The 26,900-nt window shown below is 36.3% G+C and overlaps 1 protein-coding gene across 1 annotated transcript in view; it reads left to right on the top strand.

The window, feature by feature from the left end:
- The window catches only part of LOC140231517 (uncharacterized), a 120,413-nt gene that overhangs the window by 54,762 nt on the left and 38,751 nt on the right, over positions 1-26,900 (top strand). Inside the window, exons 36-43 of the mRNA XM_072311652.1 lie at positions 9,312-9,335; positions 9,926-10,027; positions 19,149-19,172; positions 19,305-19,409; positions 21,286-21,309; positions 23,273-23,374; positions 23,963-23,986; positions 24,641-24,745. Coding sequence (XP_072167753.1) covers positions 9,312-9,335; positions 9,926-10,027; positions 19,149-19,172; positions 19,305-19,409; positions 21,286-21,309; positions 23,273-23,374; positions 23,963-23,986; positions 24,641-24,745 — 510 coding nt within the window. The remainder of the gene's footprint in view (positions 1-9,311; positions 9,336-9,925; positions 10,028-19,148; positions 19,173-19,304; positions 19,410-21,285; positions 21,310-23,272; positions 23,375-23,962; positions 23,987-24,640; positions 24,746-26,900) is intronic.

Raw genomic sequence — 26,900 nt, 5'->3', positions numbered from 1 at the left:
TATCAAGACTTCCAAGATGCTTACTGCTGTACATTCAATGATTCTAAAACTACAAAGGAGTAATGATAGCTCAGTTCTGTGGCGCTTGCATCCATCAGAATTCCTCCACAACTTAGAAGATCATCACACGAGGGTAATGTAAGAAATTGCCACTGCCTTGAAGCTGATGAATGTGGTGTTTGGCAGTCAGGTATCAGAAACATTCAAGGGATATACTCTAGAAAGAGATGGACAGGGCAGTTTTAATGTTCTGTACCAAGAATTTGTATCTGAGAGAATTAGAATATATTAATCTCTGGAATATTGTGAGAAAGGCCAGACATTCAGCTCGTGCAAAAAATAGACCATGTAAGATTGGATCCAAAGTCATTAAGCTTAAGGGATCACCAATTCTTCGTAACATTTCTACTGGTTCTACAGCCTGATAGACCTGTGATCATTATCCAGTCATTCTAAAGTCATTATTAGTCATTCTAAAGTTGCAAAGCAATGCAGCTGAGACATGGAGTGCATAAATTGGTTCCTATGGTTACGAGTCAACGGAACTGAATATGTATTAGTGTGTATTCATTGTAATAAGGAGAAGAGCTAAAGAGGAAAGCGATTCTTACCTCTGCTGAATAATTGGATTTTAGTATGTATGAAGCCCTTCGTTTTATTCTGTTCGAGGTTATTAGAGATTTGCCAAAACAAGCATCAACCTTACAGGTATTTCATGCACTGGTTTGTATTCATGGTTGCAAACAAGCATCGACCTCACATTTAATGTACTGGTTGTGTGCTTATGATTGTGTATCAGCTAGTAATAAAGGACGAGACATTTTTTTTTTTCAATCAACGCTGTAAAACAATCAACGCTGTAAAACAATCTGATTTTTGGGGTAATATTTTTGTCGTTTATTTGGTTGACCTCCACAACGCACTACAAAGTTTTTGTGTAATGGACATTGGTAGTGGGTTAAACTGATACACTGTATTTTGTAACACTGTGTTTTGTTAAGGTCATTTGTAGGGGGTAAATTTGGTAAAGAAATGGTGGCAACACGAATGCATATCTGTGTATATGCGGCATTATGTGCCGCTGTGTATATGCGGCATTATGTGCCAAGTAACGGGAATGTATATATAGTTAACAACCTGACAACAGAACTATGAGTTGAGAGTCGCAAAGTGATGCGGTCATGCTCTGGAATGTATAAATTGTTTTTTATGTCTATGAGGTAACTGGATGGAACATGAATTAGGGTGTTTTTTTTTTTTCTCAGAAAGGATCCGAGATTATGAGGAAGGTGACTCTCACCCGAAATGCTGGAATTTGTAATATAGGACATTGTTTAAATTCTACTGCAGTTCATTAGGAACTTGACAAAACAAGAGTCAACGTTACAGTGTATTACGTTCTGGTTGTGTGTTCATGGTCGGATATCTGCTGGTTACAACACAACTTAGTTGCGTAATAATGTGGATTTTGTATTTTCGTTGTTTGGCTGGCCTCCACAAATATGTTCACACTCTTTTATTGGGTAATATAGAGGCCGTAGTGTACTTTTTTGCTGAAAAGGATCAGAACCTATTGTGAACTTCCTGTGTAAATTATTTTTAGCTTTGATTAAGTAATAGACTTTCTCAAGTATGTATTTCCTTTTTGGGAAAACTACCTGATGTGCTAAAGCCCAATTATAGTGTTGTGTTGCTTTCGGTCTTTTTTGAAGATTATTGTAAGAGTAATCTTTGGTTTATCATGGACAATATGCACGGTGCAGTTTTGATATGGAAGTATATTAAGTTCATTAGAATTATAATTGATGGGTGAAATATATATTATGGTGAAAGGTTAAACAAAATGAATACAGGGGGCATGTATCTTGAATACAAAACGTGTCTGAACAGTTGCACATCAATATAATGAAAGGATGACACGTTTTTATATCATACGATATGACTTTGGATGCAATGTTGTTTGTTGTTTGTTGTTTGTTTTTGTTTTTTTTTAACCGGAGTATATCCGTTTTGAAAAAGAATCCGAGCATATTATGATAACAAAAAATGAATTTTGGCGTAATGCAGGATTTGTATTGCGCAACTTGCTATGGTTTAATAGATGAAAACTCATGTTTTGTGATCATGGAATTCAAATTTTCATTTTGATATAGTATGTATTCCCTGTGTGTTTGATGTGATCAAATAGACAACTTTACCGAGTGTTATGAATGTGACATTTCATGGAAAATTACTGTCACGTTTGTAAAGTTTCGTTCTCTTGTGAACACACTTGAAGATCAATTAATTTGTGTAATGAAAATAATATGTATGGAATTTATTGACATTAGAATGAAAATGTATGGTTTTCGATTGTGTCTTTGACCGTGTTTCTGACAGCAAGTGCCGTCAGGTCTGAAGTAAGAATATCCATGATTTTGATTATTTAGCAAAACATTGCAGTGTCATCAGGATTAACAATGTTATTGGTTATAAGTTTTTTTCCCTTTTTCAAAAAAGAATGTAAGGAAACGCCAACAAGATATTGCTTTGCCTAACAGTGTTGTTCGGCAATATGATGTATTGTGTGACGAAATGATATATTGTTTACGGTTGTGTTTTTGACCGTGTTTCTGACGACAATTGCCGTCAGGTCTGAATTGAGAATACCTATAATTTGATTATTTTGCAAATCATTACAGTGTAATCAGGATGAATATTGTTACTGGTTGCAAGTTATTTCCCCTTTATTTTTTTTCCAAAAAATATACATATATATATGGAAATGTTATCAGGATGAATATTCTCACTGGTTACAATTTCCCCTTTATTGTTTTTTTCCAAAAATATATATATATATATGGAAATGTCAACAAAATATTGCTTTGTCTAGCAATAGGATATGTCGTTTAGCAATGTGATGTTATTGTCTAACAATATGATATTGTCTGCGGTTGTGTTTTTGACTGTTTTTCTGACAGCAAGTGCCGTCGGGTCTGATGAAAATATCCATATAATTTTGATTATTTTGCAAAACATCACAGTGCAATCAGGATAAATAATTCTACTGGTCATAAGTTCTCTCCTCCATTTTCAAAAAAAAAAAATATAAGGTAATGCCAACAAAATATTGTTTTGTTTAACAATATGATATGTTGTGGTATGCTTTAATTGAAAATTCTGTAAAATTAGAGATGAATTGGATTCATGAATTAGATTTATGTAACTGTTCGGATTTCTTTCTTTTTATTCATTTTTTGTTGGTGTTGGGGAATTACGCAAACTTGATATTATGATGTAATGAATGATATACATATTGCAGTGATATCTTGTACACGACAATAGTGAATTTCATTTTTTTAGTGCCGAAAGGCTATGCAGTTGCGAGCGTCCCCCCCCCCCCAACACCATATTTACACAATGGAACAAAAGGTTTCCAGGTGTTCCAACTGATTGTGTCTGTAGTGTGTATTAACTTCATTTGTCTGTATCATATTTTCAATACATGTGTAATCCTTGTTGGGTTGTACTTTGACCAATTGAGGAATATATTGCATTTTATAAACGACCCCCCCCCCATCCATTTTGTTTTTGAGATGATTATTACTACAAGTCTGATCCCCCTCTTAATTGTGACAATTTGTGGAAAAGTTACAAGTTTTTATCCGTACGTTAGATCTTTATCGCTTGTCTGCATATTCATATGCGCACAATTCCTGCGTACTCATCATTCTGCCTAACTGGTGTAATTTAAAGTATACAGTACTTGCTTGTTCAGCAATTCTTCACTTGTACGGTCCCAGTATCGTCTGCACTGAACCGAACTCTTTCCTTATCTGCCTACACTCGCAGCCACGCCCACGTCAAACACGCACACGTTAAGACACACACACACACACGCACACACACACCCAAATCTCACACTCTCTAGCACAATCATACTCTCGCATGTTAAAACACTGCTTACACACTCCATGCATACACACACTACCACTGTTATAATGATGCCATTGGCGGCATTGGTGTGAAAATATGTTTCGTATTCAGACCTGCGGTGTGCTAACAAGTAACCGAGAAGGTAATTGGCCTGGGGTTTTTGGAGCTATTCTGTACTTATCGTATATCATTGATGATCTGGAAATTGATCGAATGTAATAGCCAAGCCACGTTTGTCCTTGTCTAATGTCGGCTCAAATTTTTGTGTATGTATGTTTTTGCTGTCGTCTCGGAAGCCCACAGAGACACTGGATTTATTCTTATTATGTTTTGTGTGTTCTATGTCTTTTTCTGTCCATGCTTCTCAGTGTTCTTACTTACCTTATTCTGCCCTTTCTCGTTTCACGTTCTACGTCTCTTCAGCGATCTTCTGCTTATCATGATTTTGACGTCACCCATGTTCGTAGATTACTCCAGCGTCTCGCCACATCCCGGCGACTGGGTATTTTCTTGTATCGTCCACTTATTCATGACATCCTAGTTTTGTTAATAACGCAGACTTTTAAAAATTCGTCTCGTATTTTTAATTATGGTTAATTTTCTGAATGCTCCATTTCATTCCGTATCGAACGATGATTTTTTTGAATTATTTAGGAACACAAGCTTAGATTCTGACCCAGTTAGTGGGTTAACCAGTACACGAACCACCCCTTACGATGATTTTGTTACCGATAGCCTGAATACAGCTGCAAATGAATTGCCTCATGATCTTAGTAATGATTTCACTCAAAATATGTTGTGCAATTATATGACAGTGAATCAATGCAAAGACATGATTCATAATTTTTCAGAGGACACGTTTTCTTTGTTACATTTGAATATAAGGAGTCTGAATAAACATTTTGATGATTTAACATTTCTATCAGAATCTGATGCAAGCCAGTCGCTATCCGTTATCGGATTAAGTGAGACATGGTTAGCTTCCAATACAGAAAATTATTTCGCAATTGAGGGTTATAATTTGTTTGTTAACAATAGGCTTGATAAGAATGGAGGGGGCGTTGCATTGTACATATCTCGTTCCTTTGATACTATTGTTCATGAAGATATTTCTAGAATGGACAATGTTGTTGAATCTTTGTTTATAGAAATTCTTATCCCAGGATGTAGAAATCTTATGGTAGGCATTATATACAGACCTCCTAATTCAAACGCCAATGATTTTTTAACTTATTTTTCAGATCTTGATAATTCACACGTTTTCCGAAATAAGGATTGCTTTTTACTCGGTGATTTCAATATTGATTTGCTGAAGTCTGAGCATGATAATATCTCTAGTGATTTTCTTCACACACTTCTGTCCTCGTCCTTTCTTCCTCTTATTTCTAAACCCACACATGTTACAGATCGCTCTGCCACCCTCATTGACAACTTGTTTTGTAATATTCTACCCCTCCCTGACTCTTTTATAATCCTTTCAGATATGACTGATCATTTTCCAATAATGACTTGTTTTACTCTTAAAACACCAGCTAATATTAAACCTATTTCACCTCTTTTGTTTAGACGTAGAGTTTCACCTGAAAAGTTAGCTAGTTTTGATGTGGCTCTCGAGAACGCTGACTGGTCAGGAGTATTTGGCAGCGATGATGTTAATATATCCTTTTGTAATTTTATGGAAACTTTTAATCATCATTTAGATGATGTAATCCCAAAACAAAGAAATAGAACAGAGTACGGTCAACGATCATTTCAATATTCAATACCTCAACTTTGGAATCAGCTCCCCAATGATATCAGAGAATGTTCATCATTAGATCAGTTCAAGTCTTTATTGAAGTCTCATTTGTTTGTAAAGTAACCATTGCTCTGTAAATTGTTTAATGATGTGCTTTAAGTTGATATATATGTAATTTTCTACTTTGTATTGTGTGTTCTTACACATGTATAATCTGTCTTTTCTCATTTCTAAAAGCGCTTAGAGACTTGAATGTAATTTGCGCTCTATAAAAATGGTTTATTATTATTATTATTATTATTATAAAAAGACACCTAGATTACCTTGGATTTCCAGATCAATTCTTCGTTCAATTAATAGCAAAAAATCGTTTGTATTACAAGTACAAATTGGAAAAAACTGAGCGATCGAAGAATAGATATACATCATATAAAAATACTTTGACAATGATTTTACGTTCTGAAAAGAAAAGATATTACTTTAAGCAATTATCGAAATATAAGTTTGTTATGAAAAATACTTGGAAAGTCCTAAAACAGGCCATGAATGTTCCGAGTAAACACTCTGACATTGATAAAATTAAATTGAATGATGAATTGATTAATGATCCTCTTCATATTGCAAATATTTTTAATTCTTATTTTTCAAAAATAGGCGAAAATTATGCTCAAAACATTCCTGCAACAGATTCTCATTTTACTGAATTTTTAGGTCAGCGTAATTCTGATTCCATATTTTTTATACCTACTAACAGATTTGAAATTATTGATATAATTTCTTCTTTTGAAAATAAACGAAGTTCCGGTTATGATGAGATAGATAATTTTATACTTAAGGGTGTTATTTCCTCGATTGCTGATCCACTTGCTCATATATTTAATCTGTCAATTTTTAATGGTGTGTTCCCTGATAAAATGAAATTAGCTAAAGTAATCCCAATATTTAAGGCAGGCGATAAGTTCGAAGTCAGCAATTATCGCCCAATTTCATTATTATCGTCATTGTCTAAGGTCTTAGAAAAACTTATTTACAAGAGAATGGTAAATTTTTTGAAGGTACACGACGTTTTTACGAATTTTCAGTTTGGTTTTCGTGAGAAACATAGTACTACGCATGCTCTTTTGCATTTTGTTGATAGAGTTGTTCACGCAATCGATAGCCATTCTCATTTAGTTAGTATTTTCTTGGACTTCTCCAAGGCCTTCGACACTATCAATCATGATATTTTACTTTATAAGTTATCGCATTATGGAATACGTGGTAAGGCCTTGGAGTGGTTCAAGAGTTATTTACTTGATAGAAAACAATTCGTTACAATTAAAAACAATGATTCCGTTGTCAGAGAAGTTAAATGTGGTGTCCCACAGGGAAGTCTCTTAGGGCCGTTATTGTTCATTATTTATATCAATGATTTTTGTCGCGTATCCGACGACCTCTCTTTTATTCATTTTGCAGATGACACGAATGTATTTTTTGCCCATAATGATATTGATTTTCTCGTTCATAAAATTAACATTGAATTGAAAAAAGTGACAAATTGGGTCAGGGCCAATAGGCTATCACTCAATGCTCAAAAAACAAAATATATGCTTTTTAGTAATACTGTTGATAGTTTAAGTACAAATATAGTATTAGATGACTCTCATCTACAAAGAGTCTCACATATCAAATTTTTGGGTGTCATTGTGGATGAAAAACTTTCCTGGAAATCACATGTTGATAATGTCTGCAATATAATTTCACGTAATATAGGCATTATAAATAGATTGAAATTTCATATTCCACAAATATCATTACTTATCCTATATTCGCCGTTAATATTGCCTCATCTTAATTATGGAATATTAGTTTGGGGCAACACGCATCAGAATTTATTAGAGAGAGTGTTCCTCTTACAAAAGAAAGCTCTCCGCATTATCTGCCATTTCCCTGTATGTTCTCATACAAACACGTTGTTTGCCTCTAATAAGCTCTTAAGAATTAAAGATTTATTTTTGTATAATTTAGGCCAATTTATGTACAAGTATTGTAACAATTTGCTTCCATCTATTTCTGATTCCATGTTCCTAAAAAAACAATCATTTCATGAATATCCCACTAGGCGTTCCAATGAATTTCATTTACCCCTCTTACGCACGATCCTTGCTAAAAATACACTTATTTATATCGGCCCAAATTATTTGAACTCTCTGAATCATGATATAAAAAACGCCCCATCCATACATTCTTTCAAGAGGAGACTAAAGTCCTTTCTATTGCAGTCGTATGACTATGCAGGACACAACTAGCCATTTGGCCTTCTTTCTCACATACAGACTTACTCACTTTTTCCTCTTTGAAGAATAAATTGTAATCTTTTGGATGTCTGCTGCCATCTACGCTTTCGCCAAAAGAGACAAAGACATGAATGTCTATCTTATTCCTGTTCTCACGTCCCTTCATTTCCTTGCTTTTCTCCTTTCAGACGCTACAATATCACTTTTTTTCCTCCACAACTATCTGTTTCTCTTGACACGCTTCTGTCGAAGATCGCTGTCTGTGTTGTGCATTTTCGTTTGCTATTTTGTCTTCTATTTGTTAATCGTTTCCATTCCGTTTTGTCCCGTACAGCCTTTTCTTCAGTAGTAGTTCTGCTGTCTAGTCTTGTTTCATGTTTGTTCGCGTCTGTTAGTCTTGTCCATCCCGTTTTGTCCCGTACAGCTTTTTCTCCAGCAGTTGTTTTGTTGTCTAGTCTTGTTCCATGTTGTTCACGTCTATGATAGTAAGTGCATTTATCTGTGAATGCAATTCTCAGTGGGTTTCCAGACTTCTTCCTCTTTTTTTTTTCTCCTTTTGTATTTATGATGCTTCAATTAATCTTTCCATTGATGTTATTATTCCAGAGGGGCCCACATTCTACAAGCTCTGTCTTTTTAGTGGGTCTCTCCATTTTTCGCACTTTAAGCAAAGTTATACATGTACTTTATTTCGATCACTTCTGGTTTTTTTTAACTACAATGTATAATTACTATAAAGTCCTTCTCAATTGTTTTACATTCTCTTCGATACATAATGTTCTGTTTACCTTATTCTCTGTTGTCAAAAGAAGTGTAACTTATATGTTTTGTCGAAAAATGAAATAAACTTTGAATTGAAATTGAAAATTGAAATTGAAAAATACAGTTTGCTATGGCGGCCATTTTGAAATTCAAAATGGCAACTGAAGACGTGGTCGAAAAAAATGGAACCAAAGTTTTTTGGATTCAGCACCCCCAAATTGACCGAGTTAGCTGAAAAAATCAATTTTGACACGAAAATCTCACGGGACCCAAAATTTCGACATAGTAGACTGTACTAAATGGTGTGCACGTTCGAGACAGTTGTGTCTGGTAGAGATATAATAGGGAGCTTTAGATTTTAGACGCGCGGACGTTCAAAGGAAAAAAAAAAACATGGTCTGAGCGTGCGCAGTAACTTGACGTGCGCTACTGCGCACGCTCAGACCATGTTTTTTCCCCTTTGAACGTCCGCGCGTCTAAAATCTAAAGCTCCCTGATGTTGATACAGTGCATTTAATGTTCAAATGACAACATAATTGGACATTCTCATCCAGTCGTTGTAGTGGAGAGTTATACAATTGACATCTGATTTCTTCATTCATTTTATTTTTCCGTTCCAGATGTGCAAACACCATCGCCAGAAGGTTAGTGTTCTTAGAACATTGCCCTAACCCATATATTTATAGGCCTACTACCATTGCCATTTTTCTTGAATTTTGATATTTTTTGACTGCTTGGACTGCTACTACATTCATTAGCTGTATTCTTATTCATCGCATCGTTATTGACGTAAACAAGTACATAATATACATTGAAATCAAGCAATACCATTTGAATGCCAGCATCAACCAGGGGCGGATCCAGAAATTCTGTAAAGGGGGGGGGGGGGGTGCAACTAATATATCTGCTGCCACTTCCGGGTTTCATTTTTTTTTCTTTTTGTTTCTTTTGTTTTTAACGAAAAATAATGGGAGGGGGGCGGGCGTGCGTCGGCCTCAGGATCCACCACTGTCAACGCAGGTTATACCTTCTAGTACACGTAATATTTTTATGAAAAAAGTCTACCATCAATGTAGTATGTCTTAAAGCGGCTTTTGCCAAGCGCTGTACATGTTATCTGTACATGCATATATGATTATCAAAGTAGTTATTTTGATTACATATAATCATTTTGATTAAAAATTCACATTCTGAGTATCGTTAATTTATCAATACATCGATGTTTCTCTTACAGAATGTGATGGCTTCATGTGCTTTCATGGAGGTTGCGTTGACCTAGCAGCATTCTGTGATGGGTATGATGACTGTGGGGATAATTCAGACGAGATGTATTGCGGTAAGCTTTATTTTTCTGCAGAGTTATTTGGCATTCTGTCTAAAAAAAGAAAAAAAAAAAGAAAAAGAAACGATTTCATAATCCGGAGACAATTCTTACGTGAAAGAACTAGAAGCAGACATTCTACAATCTGATGCCACTTTTTTCCTTGTTCTGTGTTTGTATTTTCGCCCTTTTTCATTCCTGAAAGAGGTTTTGCTTTTCATATTCGTTTGTTGTTGCTCCGGAAGAGGCTCATCACACTGGCAAAAGTAAATCTTTCAACCATGCCAACGAAGAAGCACAGGTTTTACCTATAACTTAAGCAATTGGCCTCTTGTGTGATGGCCCAAAATTTGTAAAATAACAAAAATGTCCCCGTGGGCCATTTTTGGCTTACGCGCATTCTCAGTATAAAACAAACACGTTGTCGCCCATAATAATTTGTTCGGGATCACGGGAGTTTTAGTTTGGGGCAACACCCATCAGAATTTACTTGTAAGAGTGTCCCTCTTGCAAAAGAAAGCCCTCCGCATTATCTGCCATTTCCCTTTATGTTCTCATACAAACACTTTGTTTGCCTCTAATAAGCTCTTAAGAATTAAAGATTTATTTTTGTATAATTTAGGCCAATTTATGTACAAGTATTGTAACAATTTGCTTCCATCTATTTTTGATTCCATGTTACTAAAAAACCAATCATTTCATGAATATCCCACTAGGCGTTCCAATGAATTTCATTTACCCCTCTTACGCACGATCCTTGCGAAAAATACACTTATTTATATCGGTCCAAATTATTTGAACTCTCTGAATCATGATATAAAAAACGCCCCATCCATACATTCTTTCAAGAGGAGACTAAAGTCCTTTCTATTGCAGTCGTATGACTATGCAGGACACAACTAGCCATTTGGCCTTCTTTCTCACATACAGACTTACTCACTTTTTCCTCTTTGAAGAATAAATTGTAATCTTTTGGATGTCTGCTGCCATCTACGCTTTCGCCAAAAGAGACAAAGACATGAATGTCTATCTTATTCCTGTTCTCACGTCCCTTCATTTCCTTGCTTTTCTCCTTTCGGACGCTACAATATCACTTTTTTTTCCTCCACAACTATCTGTTTCTCTTGACACCCTTCTATCGAAGATCGCTGTCTGTGTTGTGCATTTTCGCTTGCTATTTTGTCTTCTATTTGTTAATCGTTTCCACTCCGTTTTGTCCCGTACAGCCTTTTCTTCAGTAGTTATTCTGCTGTCTAGTCTTGTTTCATGTTTGTTCGCGTCTGTTTACTCTTGTCCATCCCGTTTTGTCCCGTACAGCCTTTTTCTCCAGCAGTTGTTTTGTTGTCTAGTCTTGTTCCATGTTGTTCACGTCTATGATAGTAAGTGTATTTATCTGTGAATCTAATTCTCAGTGGGTTTCCAGACTTCTTCCTCTTTTTTTTTCTCCTTTTGTATTTATGATGCTTCAATTAATCTTTCCATTGATGTTATTATTCCAGAGGGGCCCACATTCTACAAGCTCTGTCTTTTTAGTGGTTCTCTCCATTTTTCGCACTTTAAGCAAAGTTATACATTTACTTTATTTCGATCACTTCTGGTTTTTTTTAAACTACAATGTATAATTACTATAAAGTCCTTCTCAATTGTTTTACATTCTCTTCGATACATAATGTTCTGTTTACCTTATTCTCTGTTGTCAAAAGAAGTGTAACTTATATGTTTTGTCGAAAAATGAAATAAACTTTGAATTGAAATTGAAAATTGAAATTGAAAAATACAGTTTGCTATGGCGGCCATTTTGAAATTCAAAATGGCAACTGAAGACGTGGTCGGAAAAAATGGAACCAAAGTTTTTTGGATTCAGCACCCCCAAATTGACCAAGTTAGCTGAAAAAATCAATTTTGACACGAAAATCTCACGGGACCCAAAATTTCGACATAGTAGACTGTACTAAATGGTGTGCACGTTCGAGACAGTTGTGTCTGGTAGAGATATAATAGGGAGCTTTAGATTTTAGACGCGCGGACGTTCAAAGGAAAAAAAAAAACATGGTCTGAGCGTGCGCAGTAACTTGACGTGCGCTACTGCGCACGCTCAGACCATGTTTTTTCCCCTTTGAACGTCCGCGCGTCTAAAATCTAAAGCTCCCTGATGTTGATACAGTGCATTTAATGTTCAAATGACAACATAATTGGACATTCTCATCCAGTCGTTGTAGTGGAGAGTTATATAATTGACATCTGATTTCTTCATTCATTTTATTTTTCCGTTCCAGATGTGCAAACACCATCGCCAGAAGGTTAGTGTTCTTAGAACATTGCCCTAACCCATATATTTATAGGCCTACTACCATTGCCATTTTTCTTGAATTTTGATATTTTTTGACTGCTTGGACTGCTACTACTTTCATTAGTTGTATTCTTATTCATCGCATCGTTATTGACGTAAACAAGTACATAATATACATTGAAATCAAGCAATACCATTTGAATGCCAGCATCAACCAGGGGCGGATCCAGAAATTCTGTAAAGGGGGGGGGGGGGGGGTGCAACTAATATATCTGCTGCCACTTCCGGGTTTCATTTTTTTTTTCTTTTTGTTTCTTTTGTTTTTAACGAAAAATAATGGGAGGGGGGCGGGCGTGCGTCGGCCTCAGGATCCACCACTGTCAACGCAGGTTATACCTTCTAGTACACGTAATATTTTTATGAAAAAAGTCTACCATCAATGTAGTATGTCTTAAAGCGGCTTTTGCCAAGCGCTGTACATGTTATCTGTACATGCATATATGATTATCAAAGTAGTTATTTTGATTACATATAATCATTTTGATTAAAAATTCACATTCTGAGTATCGTTAATTTATCAATACATCGATGTTTCTCTTACAGAATGTGATGGCTTCATGTGCTTTCATGGAGGTTGCGTTGACCTAGCAGCATTCTGTGATGGGTATGATGACTGTGGGGATAATTCAGACGAGATGTATTGCGGTAAGCTTTATTTTTCTGCAGAGTTATTTGGCATTCTGTCTAAAAAAAGAAAAAAAAAAGAAAAAGAAACGATTTCATAATCCGGAGACAATTCTTACGTGAAAGAACTAGAAGCAGCCATTCTACAATCTGATGCCACTTTTTTCCTTGTTCTGTGTTTGTATTTTCGCCCTTTTTCATTCCTGAAAGAGGTTTTGCTTTTCATATTCGTTTGTTGTTGCTCCGGAAGAGGCTCATCACACTGGCAAAAGTAAATCTTTCAACCATGCCAACGAAGAAGCACAGGTTTTACCTATAACTTAAGCAATTGGCCTCTTGTGTGATGGCCCAAAATTTGTAAAATAACAAAAATGTCCCCGTGGGCCATTTTTGGCTTACGCGCATTCTCAGTATAAAACAAACACGTTGTCGCCCATAATAATTTGTTCGGGATCACGGGAGTTTTAGTTTGGGGCAACACCCATCAGAATTTACTTGTAAGAGTGTCCCTCTTGCAAAAGAAAGCCCTCCGCATTATCTGCCATTTCCCTTTATGTTCTCATACAAACACTTTGTTTGCCTCTAATAAGCTCTTAAGAATTAAAGATTTATTTTTGTATAATTTAGGCCAATTTATGTACAAGTATTGTAACAATTTGCTTCCATCTATTTTTGATTCCATGTTACTAAAAAACCAATCATTTCATGAATATCCCACTAGGCGTTCCAATGAATTTCATTTACCCCTCTTACGCACGATCCTTGCGAAAAATACACTTATTTATATCGGTCCAAATTATTTGAACTCTCTGAATCATGATATAAAAAACGCCCCATCCATACATTCTTTCAAGAGGAGACTAAAGTCCTTTCTATTGCAGTCGTATGACTATGCAGGACACAACTAGCCATTTGGCCTTCTTTCTCACATACAGACTTACTCACTTTTTCCTCTTTGAAGAATAAATTGTAATCTTTTGGATGTCTGCTGCCATCTACGCTTTCGCCAAAAGAGACAAAGACATGAATGTCTATCTTATTCCTGTTCTCACGTCCCTTCATTTCCTTGCTTTTCTCCTTTCGGACGCTACAATATCACTTTTTTTTCCTCCACAACTATCTGTTTCTCTTGACACCCTTCTATCGAAGATCGCTGTCTGTGTTGTGCATTTTCGCTTGCTATTTTGTCTTCTATTTGTTAATCGTTTCCACTCCGTTTTGTCCCGTACAGCCTTTTCTTCAGTAGTTATTCTGCTGTCTAGTCTTGTTTCATGTTTGTTCGCGTCTGTTTACTCTTGTCCATCCCGTTTTGTCCCGTACAGCCTTTTTCTCCAGCAGTTGTTTTGTTGTCTAGTCTTGTTCCATGTTGTTCACGTCTATGATAGTAAGTGTATTTATCTGTGAATCTAATTCTCAGTGGGTTTCCAGACTTCTTCCTCTTTTTTTTTCTCCTTTTGTATTTATGATGCTTCAATTAATCTTTCCATTGATGTTATTATTCCAGAGGGGCCCACATTCTACAAGCTCTGTCTTTTTAGTGGTTCTCTCCATTTTTCGCACTTTAAGCAAAGTTATACATTTACTTTATTTCGATCACTTCTGGTTTTTTTTAAACTACAATGTATAATTACTATAAAGTCCTTCTCAATTGTTTTACATTCTCTTCGATACATAATGTTCTGTTTACCTTATTCTCTGTTGTCAAAAGAAGTGTAACTTATATGTTTTGTCGAAAAATGAAATAAACTTTGAATTGAAATTGAAAATTGAAATTGAAAAATACAGTTTGCTATGGCGGCCATTTTGAAATTCAAAATGGCAACTGAAGACATGGTCGGAAAAAATGGAACCAAAGTTTTTTGGATTCAGCACCCCCAAATTGACCAAGTTAGCTGAAAAAATCAATTTTGACACGAAAATCTCACGGGACCCAAAATTTCGACATAGTAGACTGTACTAAATGGTGTGCACGTTCGAGACAGTTGTGTCTGGTAGAGATATAATAGGGAGCTTTAGATTTTAGACGCGCGGACGTTCAAAGGAAAAAAAAACATGGTCTGAGCGTGCGCAGTAACTTGACGTGCGCTACTGCGCACGCTCAGACCATGTTTTTTCCCCTTTGAACGTCCGCGCGTCTAAAATCTAAAGCTCCCTGATGTTGATACAGTGCATTTAATGTTCAAATGACAACATAATTGGACATTCTCATCCAGTCGTTGTAGTGGAGAGTTATATAATTGACATCTGATTTCTTCATTCATTTTATTTTTCCGTTCCAGATGTGCAAACACCATCGCCAGAAGGTTAGTGTTCTTAGAACATTACCCTAACCCATATATTTATAGGCCTACTACCATTGCCATTTTTCTTGAATTTTGATATTTTTTGACTGCTTGGACTGCTACTCCTTTCATTAGCTGTATTCTTATTCATCGCATCGTTATTGACGTAAACAAGTACATAATATACATTGAAATCAAGCAATACCATTTGAATGCCAGCATCAACCAGGGGCGGATCCAGAAATTCTGTAAAGGGGGGGGGGGGGGGGGGTGCAACTAATATATCTGCTGCCACTTCCGGGTTTCATTTTTTTTCTTTTTGTTTCTTTTGTTTTTAACGAAAAATAATGGGGGGGGGGGCGGGCGGGCGTGCGTCGGCCTCAGGATCCACCACTGTCAACGCAGGTTATACCTTCTAGTACACGTAATATTTTCATGAAAAAAAGTCTACCATCAATGTAGTATGTCTTAAAGCGGCTTTTGGCAAGCGCTGTACATGTTATCTGTACATGCATATATGATTATCAAAGTAGTTATTTTGATTACATATAATCATTTTGATTAAAAATTCATCACATTTCTAAGCACATTCTGAGTATCGTTAATTTATCAATACATCGACGTTTCTCTTACAGAATGTGATGGCTTCATGTGCTTTCATGGAGGTTGCGTTGACCTAGCAGCATTCTGTGATGGGTATGATGACTGTGGGGATAATTCAGACGAGATGTATTGCGGTAAGCTTTATTTTTCTGCAGAGTTATTTGGCATTCTGTCTTTAAAAAAAAAAAATAAATAAATAAATTCATAATCCGGAGACAATTCTTACGTGAAAGAACTAGAAGCAGCCATTCTACAATCTGATGCCACTTTTTTTTTCTTGTTCTGTGTTTGTATTTTCGCCCTTTTTCATTCCTGAAAGAGGTTTTGCTTTTCATATTCGTTTGTTGTTGCTCCGGAAGAGGCTCATCACACTGGCAAAAGTAAATCTTTCAACCATGCCAACGAAGAAGCACATGTTTTACCTATAACTTAAGCAATTGGCCTCTTGTGTGATGGCCCAAAATTTGTAAAATAACAAAAATGTCCCCGTGGGCCATTTTTGGCTTACGCGCATTCTCAGTATAAAATAAACACGTTGTCGCCCATAATAATTTGTTCGGGATCACTTTTGTCACTGAAATCGTTGTCATTTATATATCTATTTCTTTTTCCATTTTTGTTCTCCCCGTTTAGTTGATTAATTACATCCCTCGGGTCTATGTCAGGTTAATGTGTGCACGTGTGTTTGTGTGTGTGTGTGTGTGTGACATACATACATACACACACTAAAGCTCCTGACCACGCGAGCATTGAGAATCAAGAGTTTTAAAAAAAAGTCACTACAAAAGTGCTTTTCCTCGCCTTACCCTCCCCGGTTACAGTTTGGCCGAAACAAAAAACAAAAAAAGCAAAACAAAAACAAAATAGAGATGTGGTCAAGGGTCTCTGTGTTATCATGAAATGCTGACAACTTTTACCTACACAAAGGCAGATTTATGTCATGTGTATTGTACTTATATCTGCATAAACTGCAGGGTCTCTTCTCCCAACTGACTTCACACAGAATAATTTGTAATTATTTGGCCTCAATAATGAATGAATGAATGAATGAATGAATGAATGAATGAATGAATGAATCAATCAATCAATCAATCAATCAATCAATCAATCAACCAGTCAATCAAAAACTCTCCCAGCATTACATCGAAATTATTGTACGCTGTCGAATATTCGTACAAACAAAACTAACATAGTACTTTGGTCATCAGTGATTAGAATCATATATAAGAATCAAGAAACAAGTCAAGACGCAGTCTTGAAAACAGGAGAAAATAAAATGTAATAAAGGACCTCAAGAAAAGAGAGAAATTTGAGCTCTACCAGTCATGAAGGCAACCGTTCACCACGGAAACAGGTACGAGAACGGCCTCGGTATGCCAAGTAGTTACGTGTAGACGGGAGCCCTTAACCTCGAAGTTAGGAAACTTCGAGGTTAGAGCTTGTAGTTAGGGACCGTGAAGACGCACTCGTAGTTAGCAAACCTCGAGGTTTGCTCGATGTTTCGAGCCACGAGAAATCTTATGGTTAGCGTTCTAACCACGAGCCGCGGGGGGTCCCCACTCGTAGTTAAGCACCGTGTGGACACAAAAAACAACGAACTCGAAGTTAAGAGTGACCTCGCCGTAATCTCCAGCCCCCACAATTTCCCTCTGCTTCCGGGTCAACCTCCCAAACGTACACCACAAATACGCTACACGTGAAAAACCTATGACGAACGACACAACAACATCATCTTTTCTTCCCATGCGCTTGATCTCTGAAACTGAACACGTCGAACTCGCTACTGTATTCTATATTCTTCTCCGACGCTAAAAAAAAAAAAAAATGTTTTCGACGAATATCTTCATAAAGGCATAAAGTCATCAGTGCAGTGCTATCTCTGCATACCATGACAGAGAAAAAGAGTACCTGTAAGCAAGTCCGACAGGGTTGGACTAAAGAATAAAAAATAGACGCCTTGTTAGCAGTGTGGGCTGAAACTTCCGGTTTTGTGGTTTTAACATCGAGTGGGACCCACTCGTAGTTACGGGGGGCAGAAGCTTAACCTCGAGGTTTCGTAACCTCGAGGTTAAGATTCGTCGTGTGGACACACGTCGTAGTTAGGGGGTAAGAGCTAAACCTCGAGGTTTCCTGACCTCGAGGTTAGGGCCTGCCGTCTGAACGTAACATAGACCCTGGCATTGCTAATTGGGCTGGTCACCTATGCACAACACTCAATTGATTGACTTTAGAAGTGGCATTCTTTATTCGATGAACTCCACGCAGTCTCGGATTCACAAAGTCCTACTGTCCAAAGCTGCCTTATATAGGCAGTAAAATGTTAAGACGTCATCTTGGAAAACGTCACCGACATATTGCACAGACACGGGATCTTGACCTGCAGGGGGAAGGGAGTCAAACACAAACATTGGGAAAAAATCAATGAACTCAAGATGAAATAAAAGGTGGAAGAAGAAACAGTAGCAATCATATACTAGTTCGTTTGCATGCCATCGACGAATGTGACTATTGAGGACTCCGTCAAGGTTGTCATCAAAGTCGTGCGGGAAAAGCTAAACATCGACATCCGCTCAGAAGACCTTGACGGAAGCTATCGCCAACTGCTCCGCAGTCAGCAACGTGCTGGTGAACGAAAGGCCCTGTAAAAACTGTAATCGTGAAGTTCACGAGATACAACACACGACAGAGAGCGTATGTGATGGATCAAAGCTAATGGAAACAAACATCTTCATTCATGAAGATCCCACCCAGGAGGGATCTTACAAGTGATCTTCCGTTTAAAACAAAGTGCCAAGTGTCACAATTACTTGGAAATATGATGGGAGTTTGCGGGGACCAAAGTCGATAGAAAAAGTGAGGGTCTTCGGCTATGCTGGTCTTTCGCGAATATGAACTAATCCTACTACTAAAATTACAAACCCTTGAACACATGGCATTAAGGATTGTTCTAAATGTTGATTGTAGGTACAGGAGAACGAAGATATTTGAAGGCATGAACACTGTTTTATCATCAAGGTAAAGAAGAATCCGTTGATGTTGCGAATTAGATTAATCTATCATATTACACCCGGATCTCTTCGCCGTATAAGGGCATAGTGGATATCAAGGAAAACAGTTCACTAACGGAGTGTTGATTTTGCCGTGGAGATGACTCAAACAAACTACATGAACAACAGTACAATGTTAAAAACTATTTATGTTATTTTTTTTAAAGCTCTTAAATATACGTTTCAAATGACATGACATGCATTGCGTTTTTCTTATTTGTTTATTCCAGATTTCCCAACGACGGCGCCAGATGGTAAGTCTCAAGAGACACATTGATCATTTTATTTGCACGTTTAATAGCAAGACTTCTTCCCGTGTTTTCTTTGTAAACAAGGAACCGAGGCAAAATTTACTATTATAACCCTGCGTAATATTCATTTCACAGATTGTGTCGATGGTTTCAGGTGCTTTTCTGGAGGGTGCATCAACTCAACATTGCGATGTGATGGAAATTACGACTGTGAAGATTTCACCGACGAATATGAATGCGGTAAGCTAAACTTGAGTGCTCTTCTTCCCCTGCCGGCATCCTAATAGAAGATGCATCTGAAGATTCTCAAATGATTTGAGTTAGTGATTTGCATTTTAATTCCTTGATTTAGAAGGTATAATTATCTGTTACAAAATAAAAACAAACTGCGATATCCTGTTATAAATCGACGAATTTGTTCTTGCCGTCTTTTAAATTTGATGGACTGATTCAAATTGAATGCCAGGAGAGAATTGTCTAGGATAGAACTGTGCACTTTTCATGACTAATTCATGTCCTAATTCTTCCCCTCCATGTTAATAAACCACACTACCGAGTCCACTTCCCATATACGTTTAAAGACACACATAAGAGGTTATAGAATCGGTTTACTTTATTATTCAATTCAATTGAATTCAATTCAAACTTGATTTCATTTTTCGAAAAGAACATAAACATTTCACTTTCTTTGGTAACAGAGAATAAGGTTACATATAATCAAAACAGAGTAAATTGAGAAAACATAATTGTGGAACCTTGGGGTAACAAATAATGTTGTAATGAAAATTGACTGAAGTGATATAGACGATATAACATTTCACAAAATATCGAAAATGGAGGGACCCACTAAAAAGGCAATGCTAGTAGAATGTGGGCCCCTCAGGCACAGAATGTAAATAGAAAATGAACTGATACAAAAAGGGGAAAAATTGGGAATAAAGTCAGATAAAAAAAAGTCTGGAAGCCCAATAAGAAGACAGAGTAACAGACAGACACACACATACACAGGCGAATCGGACATTAAACAAGACTGGGACGATAAAACTTATAAAGGGGGACTTAAATACAAGACAGAACGAGACAAGACTGTCATAATAGGAAGACAATACAACGGACAGAAAGGCAAAACAGATCCAGTGATCCTCGACAGAACTATATCGAAAAAATAACGGGATGCTTGGAAAGGATACGGAAATATGGAAAAATAGAGAGAAATAGATGCGGAAGTAATACAAGTAGAATCGAATCTACTCTGTAAGTGTCTCAGGACAACAGGGACGAGAAAATATGTGACAGAATATCATAGGTAATCAAAATTCTTCGAAAAGAAATTAAAATGAGCCAACAGGCTGATTCAATTCTGTAGGAACATAACATTGCAATAAGAAAGACTTTAATCTCCTCTTGAATGAAAATATAGAGGGTGCAATTTTTATGTCATTATTTAGAAAATTCCAATAAGTTGGGCCAGTATAGATAAGTGTGTTCTTAGCAAGAATTGTTCGTTAAAGAGGTAAGTGAAATTCATTGGAACGTCGAGTGGGATAGTCATGGAATGATTGATTTCTTTGAAACATAGAATCGAATATGGAGGGGAGTTAGTTGCTGTACGTATACATAAATTGCCCCAAATTAAATAAATGCAAATCTTTAATTTTTAGCAGCTTATTAGCGGCAAATAACATATTTGAGTGGGAGGGTATGAAAGGATAACTGATGACACGGAGAGCTTTCTTTTGAAGAAGGAACACTCTATCCAGTAGGTTCTGGTGAGTGTTCTGTCTCCTGTTCATCATTTACCGGAAAGGAACTACGGCTACGGTCAAATATTCAGAGCAAAGACCGACTGATATTTAGCCTCTAGATATACATTTAGTTCTTATGAATATCGTGCTATATCGTGCGTATTTCCTATAGATGACTGATAATCCTTTCTCATCAAATATGTCTACCATGATGATTCAAATACTTGGTTCTGTGTTGTAAACCAGCACATATTTTTATGATTTTAATGATTATAGAATGAGGTAAGGAACGACACGTTTTTCATGTCCGTATGATTTTCAGATGACATGTTGCATGCATTATTTTTGTTTTTCGGATTACTTCATTCCAGATATCCCAACGACATCTCCAGAGGGTGAGTCTTAAGAAATTGTGTATTTCACTCTATAAATATTTGATAGACTAGTATTTGATAGCCAACGAACTACATGAACAAATGTTTTTTTCTTCAGAGCTATCAAAATACAAAAATCAAATAAAAAATGACTTTTAAAATGTACAATATGCTGTGGAAGGCTATAGAAGCTGATTCATAACTTCTGTAATCTGTATTTTCTCTACGTTAGTACACGATTTTGATGCAAACAGATGGAGGATGATGTTTACACTTAGAACGTAATAATCCAAGATTCAAAAGTGTGAGTTGAGCAGGAGCGCCAAACCGGCGAGAATATTGAACTAGTATTAAAGGACACCTCAAGATGATTTCAGAATTTTACATTGAATAACTATAAATTAGTTATACTGGGCACAGACTTTCAGAATTTAGAGTGATTGGGCTGAGGAATAAGAATGTTTTCAAGATTTATAGCAAATCACAATGAACAAGGATGATGACATGGTAGCCTCACCATCGGCATACGTGAGTGGGGACTCAAGGAAGCAGAAAGAATAAGAAGAAGAAAGCATGCATAGATTTTATGCAGGTGAACTTGCTTAGTGTTCTGTATTGTAATGCAATTACATTGCTACATTTCTGAAGTTTGTGAGCCTTCCGTGTCATCATCTTTGTTCAGTGTAATTTGTTTTGGGGTTTTCAGGGTATTGGTTTCTGCAATCTAGGACCAACAATAAATTTCACAGATCTATACATGGAGCAGTCGATTTAGGTACTACATGATGTGAAATTTTGAAAATCGTCTGGAATTCCCCTTTAACCACTTTAATTTCACATCTGTTCTGCAGTTGGTATATTGCGTCAATCATTATTGACCCCGACCTTCTCACATACATTTGTATCCATGCCATTTTACTTCATTTCACCTTTTTCAGTCTATTACCAAAGGAAAGTTTTTACAAAGCTATCAATCATTACTTACCTATCAACGAAAAGAATATGAACGAACTGCCTTATGGCCCATAATTTGATAATAACCGATTAAGAACATTTTTCTACCATTCAGACCTCGTGCCTCTTCCATCTTTTGATAAATGTGAAATCTTGTACATTCTTTTTATTTCGGGGGTGGGTGCCTCTGTTGATGGAAATCTGATAATACGAATTGCACATTAAAGGTACTGCTTTCTAGCCACATATCAGCTGTTTTAGTTTGTCCCCACTTTCGGATCTGATACATTTCCGAATAATTCTACTTCCTGACTTAACGTTCAAGTGAGCGCTCTCGAACTTTCACTGTAAGTTATATTCGAGTTCTAAAATTGAACCGTATGGTAGCCATAGGAATGAGTTGTGAGTCACTTGAAAATGGTGTGGATGTGATAATCCAAGCTGAACTCCAACATAGGCAATGTAAATTCATTTCCCGTCTTTTGACGTATTCAAAGTGTTTGCCAGATATCATTAACGATGCTTGCATATATTATAAGTTATAGACATATGTCACATTTCAGAAGCCTGCAATGCTTAAATCCTAAACGCATTAGGCTGCTTAATTCATTACACACACATTAAGAGATATCTTATATAGTGGCTTATATGCATATAGACTATATACATACCTTGTAATTTCAAGCTGTTACAAGTTTCTTTTTTTTTCCTGTAATTCCGCTTTTATCTATATCAATCAAATGATTTTGTTGTATAACGTTATATACAACAAATCTGTTTGAGGAGGAGGAATGCACCCTACAAGCTCTGTTTTTTAGCATTCCTGCCCAATTCCAGCATTTCCGTATGCTTAAAATATTCTGTAAACTATTGTAACTACTGTAACGTGATATTGTGTTCAATTTTTGTAGGAAATGGAAAAAAAAAATCAATGAAATTAAGCTGTTTAGTCCAACAAAACGACGACAGAACAGTGCAGTACACTAAATCTAAGAAGATGTGAACGTTTTCTTTTTTATTTTTCCCACAGAATGCGATGGCTTCATGTGCTTTCAGGGAGGTTGCGTTAACCTAGCTGCATTCTGTGATGGGTATGATGACTGTGGGGATAATTCAGACGAGATGTATTGCGGTAAGCCTAATTCACCTCATATTGATAGCCTGCAATCCTGTCCAAAACAGTATCTGTTACAAGAAACATCCATTTTTTATCATATGATTTCCCCTTCTTCTGGGCCCCATGGGTCCCAAAAGTCACCTCCTGTAAAACTAGAATACTCTGAGTAAGCTCTTACAATGTTTATTGATGGAAGTACAGTCCATCTGTTCATTTCATTAGATCCAATGCCCCCCTCTGAGGCCACGAGCAAACTGAGGGCGATTTTCATGATTTGATATTCTTTTGGAACGTCATGGTAACATTAAGTCTTGGTAGGTACAGAATGGGAGAGAAAGAGGGAAGATACATATATATATATATATATATGATATATATATATATATATATATATATATATATATATATATATATATATCTGTGTGTGTGTGTGTGTGTGTGTGTTAGGGGGTCTGCATGATATCCTAAGATCTAGACGATATTCATGCCCGCACAATGCATTTAGGTTCATGATTTTGAGAGAGGTACTGACCAATTTTATTCTATTATTATGGCCAACCGTATATGACTTTCACATTAATCTTTTCCATGCGTCCATTCCAGATATCCCAACGACATCGCCAGAGGGTAAGTCTTTAGGCGATGGTATAATTTTGTTTGAGGTAGGCTTCAGGTTTCCAACTATTTTTGTGAAATAATGTGAGATACCTTTTTCCTGTCCTTGTGAAATATAAAAGAGCATGCAATACCATCTATAAAAGGGATTCAAAGTTTATTTGATCAACATTTATTTTGAAATGGCTGATATTTCCAAAACAAAATGATTCTTACAAAAGGTGGGACCCACCTTTTATTAGGATCGATTGTTTTTACTTTGTTTTTGGATATTTCAACCATTTCAAACTCAATTTTGATGAAATAAACATTGAATTTCCATTGGAATTGTATCCCCTTTAACCTTTCATTAGTGGTTACTTAGCATTTCTTCAAAGCCCAATCCTCATCTCCACCAATGCTACACCATCTCTGAAAGAGACACACGCACCAGTATATAAACCTTCATAACCTTTCCGTTCATATCCATTGTTCATTTTTGTCACTCCCTAAGCTTCTTGACAAGGTGCGTTTCCAGATTTTCATCTGTGTTTGCCAATTTGTTTCTCGAAAAGATCCAAGTCTGTTAATACGCTTTAGATACACTAGTAACTTTGTCAAATGGCAGAAGAACATCACGCCCATAAATGCCAACTCTAAGCAAATCCGAAATGTCAATTTTCACAGATTGTGTCGGTGGTTTCAGATGCATCTTGGGAGAATGCATCAACTCAACATTGCGGTGTAATGGAAATTACGACTGTGATGATTATTCTGACGAATTTGACTGCGGTAAGCCAACTTTGAATCTCTTTTTCTCCACTGCTGCATCTTGTACACATTTTCTGTAGATGACTGCATGAGCAAAAGTTACAAAGTATGTTCGAATATAGACTGACTTAAAAGTAGAGTGAATAAGTAAATTTCCTATAGATGACTGATAATCCTTTCTCATCAAATATGTCTACCATGATGATTTCAACTTTGTTCTGTGTTGTAAGGCCGAACATTAAAAAAAAAATGATTATAGAGTGAGGTAAGGAAAGACACGTTTTTCATGTCTGTATGATTGTCAGATGACACGTCGCATGCATTATTTTTGTTTTTCGTATTACTTTATTCCAGATAATAACACAACGACATCGCCAGAGGGTAAGTCTTAACCCTAAAAGGGCCGGGGGGGGGGGGGGTTTGAATCAACCCCGTCGACATTTTCCGCGACCATTCTGCTGTGCGAATTTTCTTTAACTACACACCGAAAATGACTCAAAAAACGTGATTTTGTGTACAAAGTCTTTGCAAATAGAGTTTTCTCAACTTATTCAAAAAGATATGATTACTTTTTACTTTCAATGGCTAAAGTCAATTAATTTTAGCATAATTATGCTTAAAATAGGTTCTGTAATAAAGTTTGTGGAAAAAACGAAAAACAGAAATACATAAGAAAATCATAAAACAATATGAATATAAGAAATTATAATATAAGAAATTAAATTTGATACCAGATTTTTTTTAATGTACATTGTTAGGTATGCTACAAGAAATAATGTCACCAAAAATCAGGATGCCACTAGCTTTATTTTATGAATTAGAGCAAAATTTATGATTTCACGCATATTAATATAGAATATAAAAAATGAAAAATCCATTTTTTTTTTCTTTTACAGTTTCGTAGATTACGTGACAAGTGTTGTATGTGACAATTTTCAGGGCGATTGCGTAATCGACGGCCGAGATTTTTTTTTTTTTTTTTTTTGGGGGGGGGAAGGAGTTGAATCAACCCTCCCCAGACCACAGAACAGTCCAAAAAACCCGCTATGGTTAGTGTTAAGAGACACAAGTGACGTTATTCGTTTTATGTGCATTTCACGCAATCAATATTTTTGTTTGTTTGAAAAGATTTATTTCTGCATTTCATATTTTCTTTCAGAATAACAAAAATAACAAAGGCATGTTCAATTACACAAATACAATTCTGAAAATTATTGACATATTACAAAGTAAGTCATATTTTGTATGTAAAGACAAATGAAACGTTAAATAACATACAAAATGTTTATATGGCCAATAATGACTTAATTCACAGTACAATATATAATATATACATATGATGCAGAGGGCCGCCGTTATAAGCCGTGCTTGAACAGACGGACAGCCAGAGTTAAATTACCATTTTTTATTGTAGTACTTCAACACTAATACAGATGGGCCATGTTAAAGTGCGTGTAAATCCAGTTTTATACAATTACTTGGTAAACAGGAGTGGTGCCTGTGAGTGCGTGTGCAGGTGATGAAGCGCGAAAGTGTTGATGGTCAGCACTTCTAAGAAAATGATTGGATATGTTATAATATGGGCGAAGGGTCAAGCAGCAAAGTAAAAGAAAAGGAAAAAGGGGGTGGACCAAATATTGCCTTGTTGTTGAGTATGAGCGGTACATGTTTAATGATTACTGTACCGTATGATATTGTGCCAAGAAATATGTCTTTGTATTTGCCTTAAAGGAATAGAGAGATGTGCACTGTTTTATGTGGAGAGGGAGTGAATTCCAAATATCAGGCCCGTTATGCCGAATTGATTTTTGAGCTAATAGGAGTTTAGGGTTATTCAAATGGAAATCATTACGATGGCGCGTGGGGTAAGCATGGACATCCCTGTTAAGGGATTAGGAAGTATTTGACTAGGAAGTATTTGATAGCCAACGCACTACATGAAGAAATTTTGTCTTCAGACCTATCAAGATACAAAAAAGGAGATAAATATTAAATGATTTGTAAAATGTACAATATGCTATGGAAGGCTATAAAGGCTGGTTCATAACTTCTGTAAACTGTAGGCACCTATTTGTCTATGTTTGTACGATTTAATGCAAACAGATGGGGGTGATGTTTACACTTAGAGCGTATAATCCAAGACTCATAAGTGTGAGTTGAGCAGGAGCGCCAAACC

Source organism: Diadema setosum, chromosome 8 (assembly GCF_964275005.1).
Source record: "Diadema setosum chromosome 8, eeDiaSeto1, whole genome shotgun sequence".
NCBI lineage: Eukaryota > Metazoa > Echinodermata > Echinoidea > Diadematoida > Diadematidae > Diadema > Diadema setosum.
Note: the sequence above shows the minus strand (reverse complement) of the source record. Positions and strands in the feature narration are given on the sequence as shown.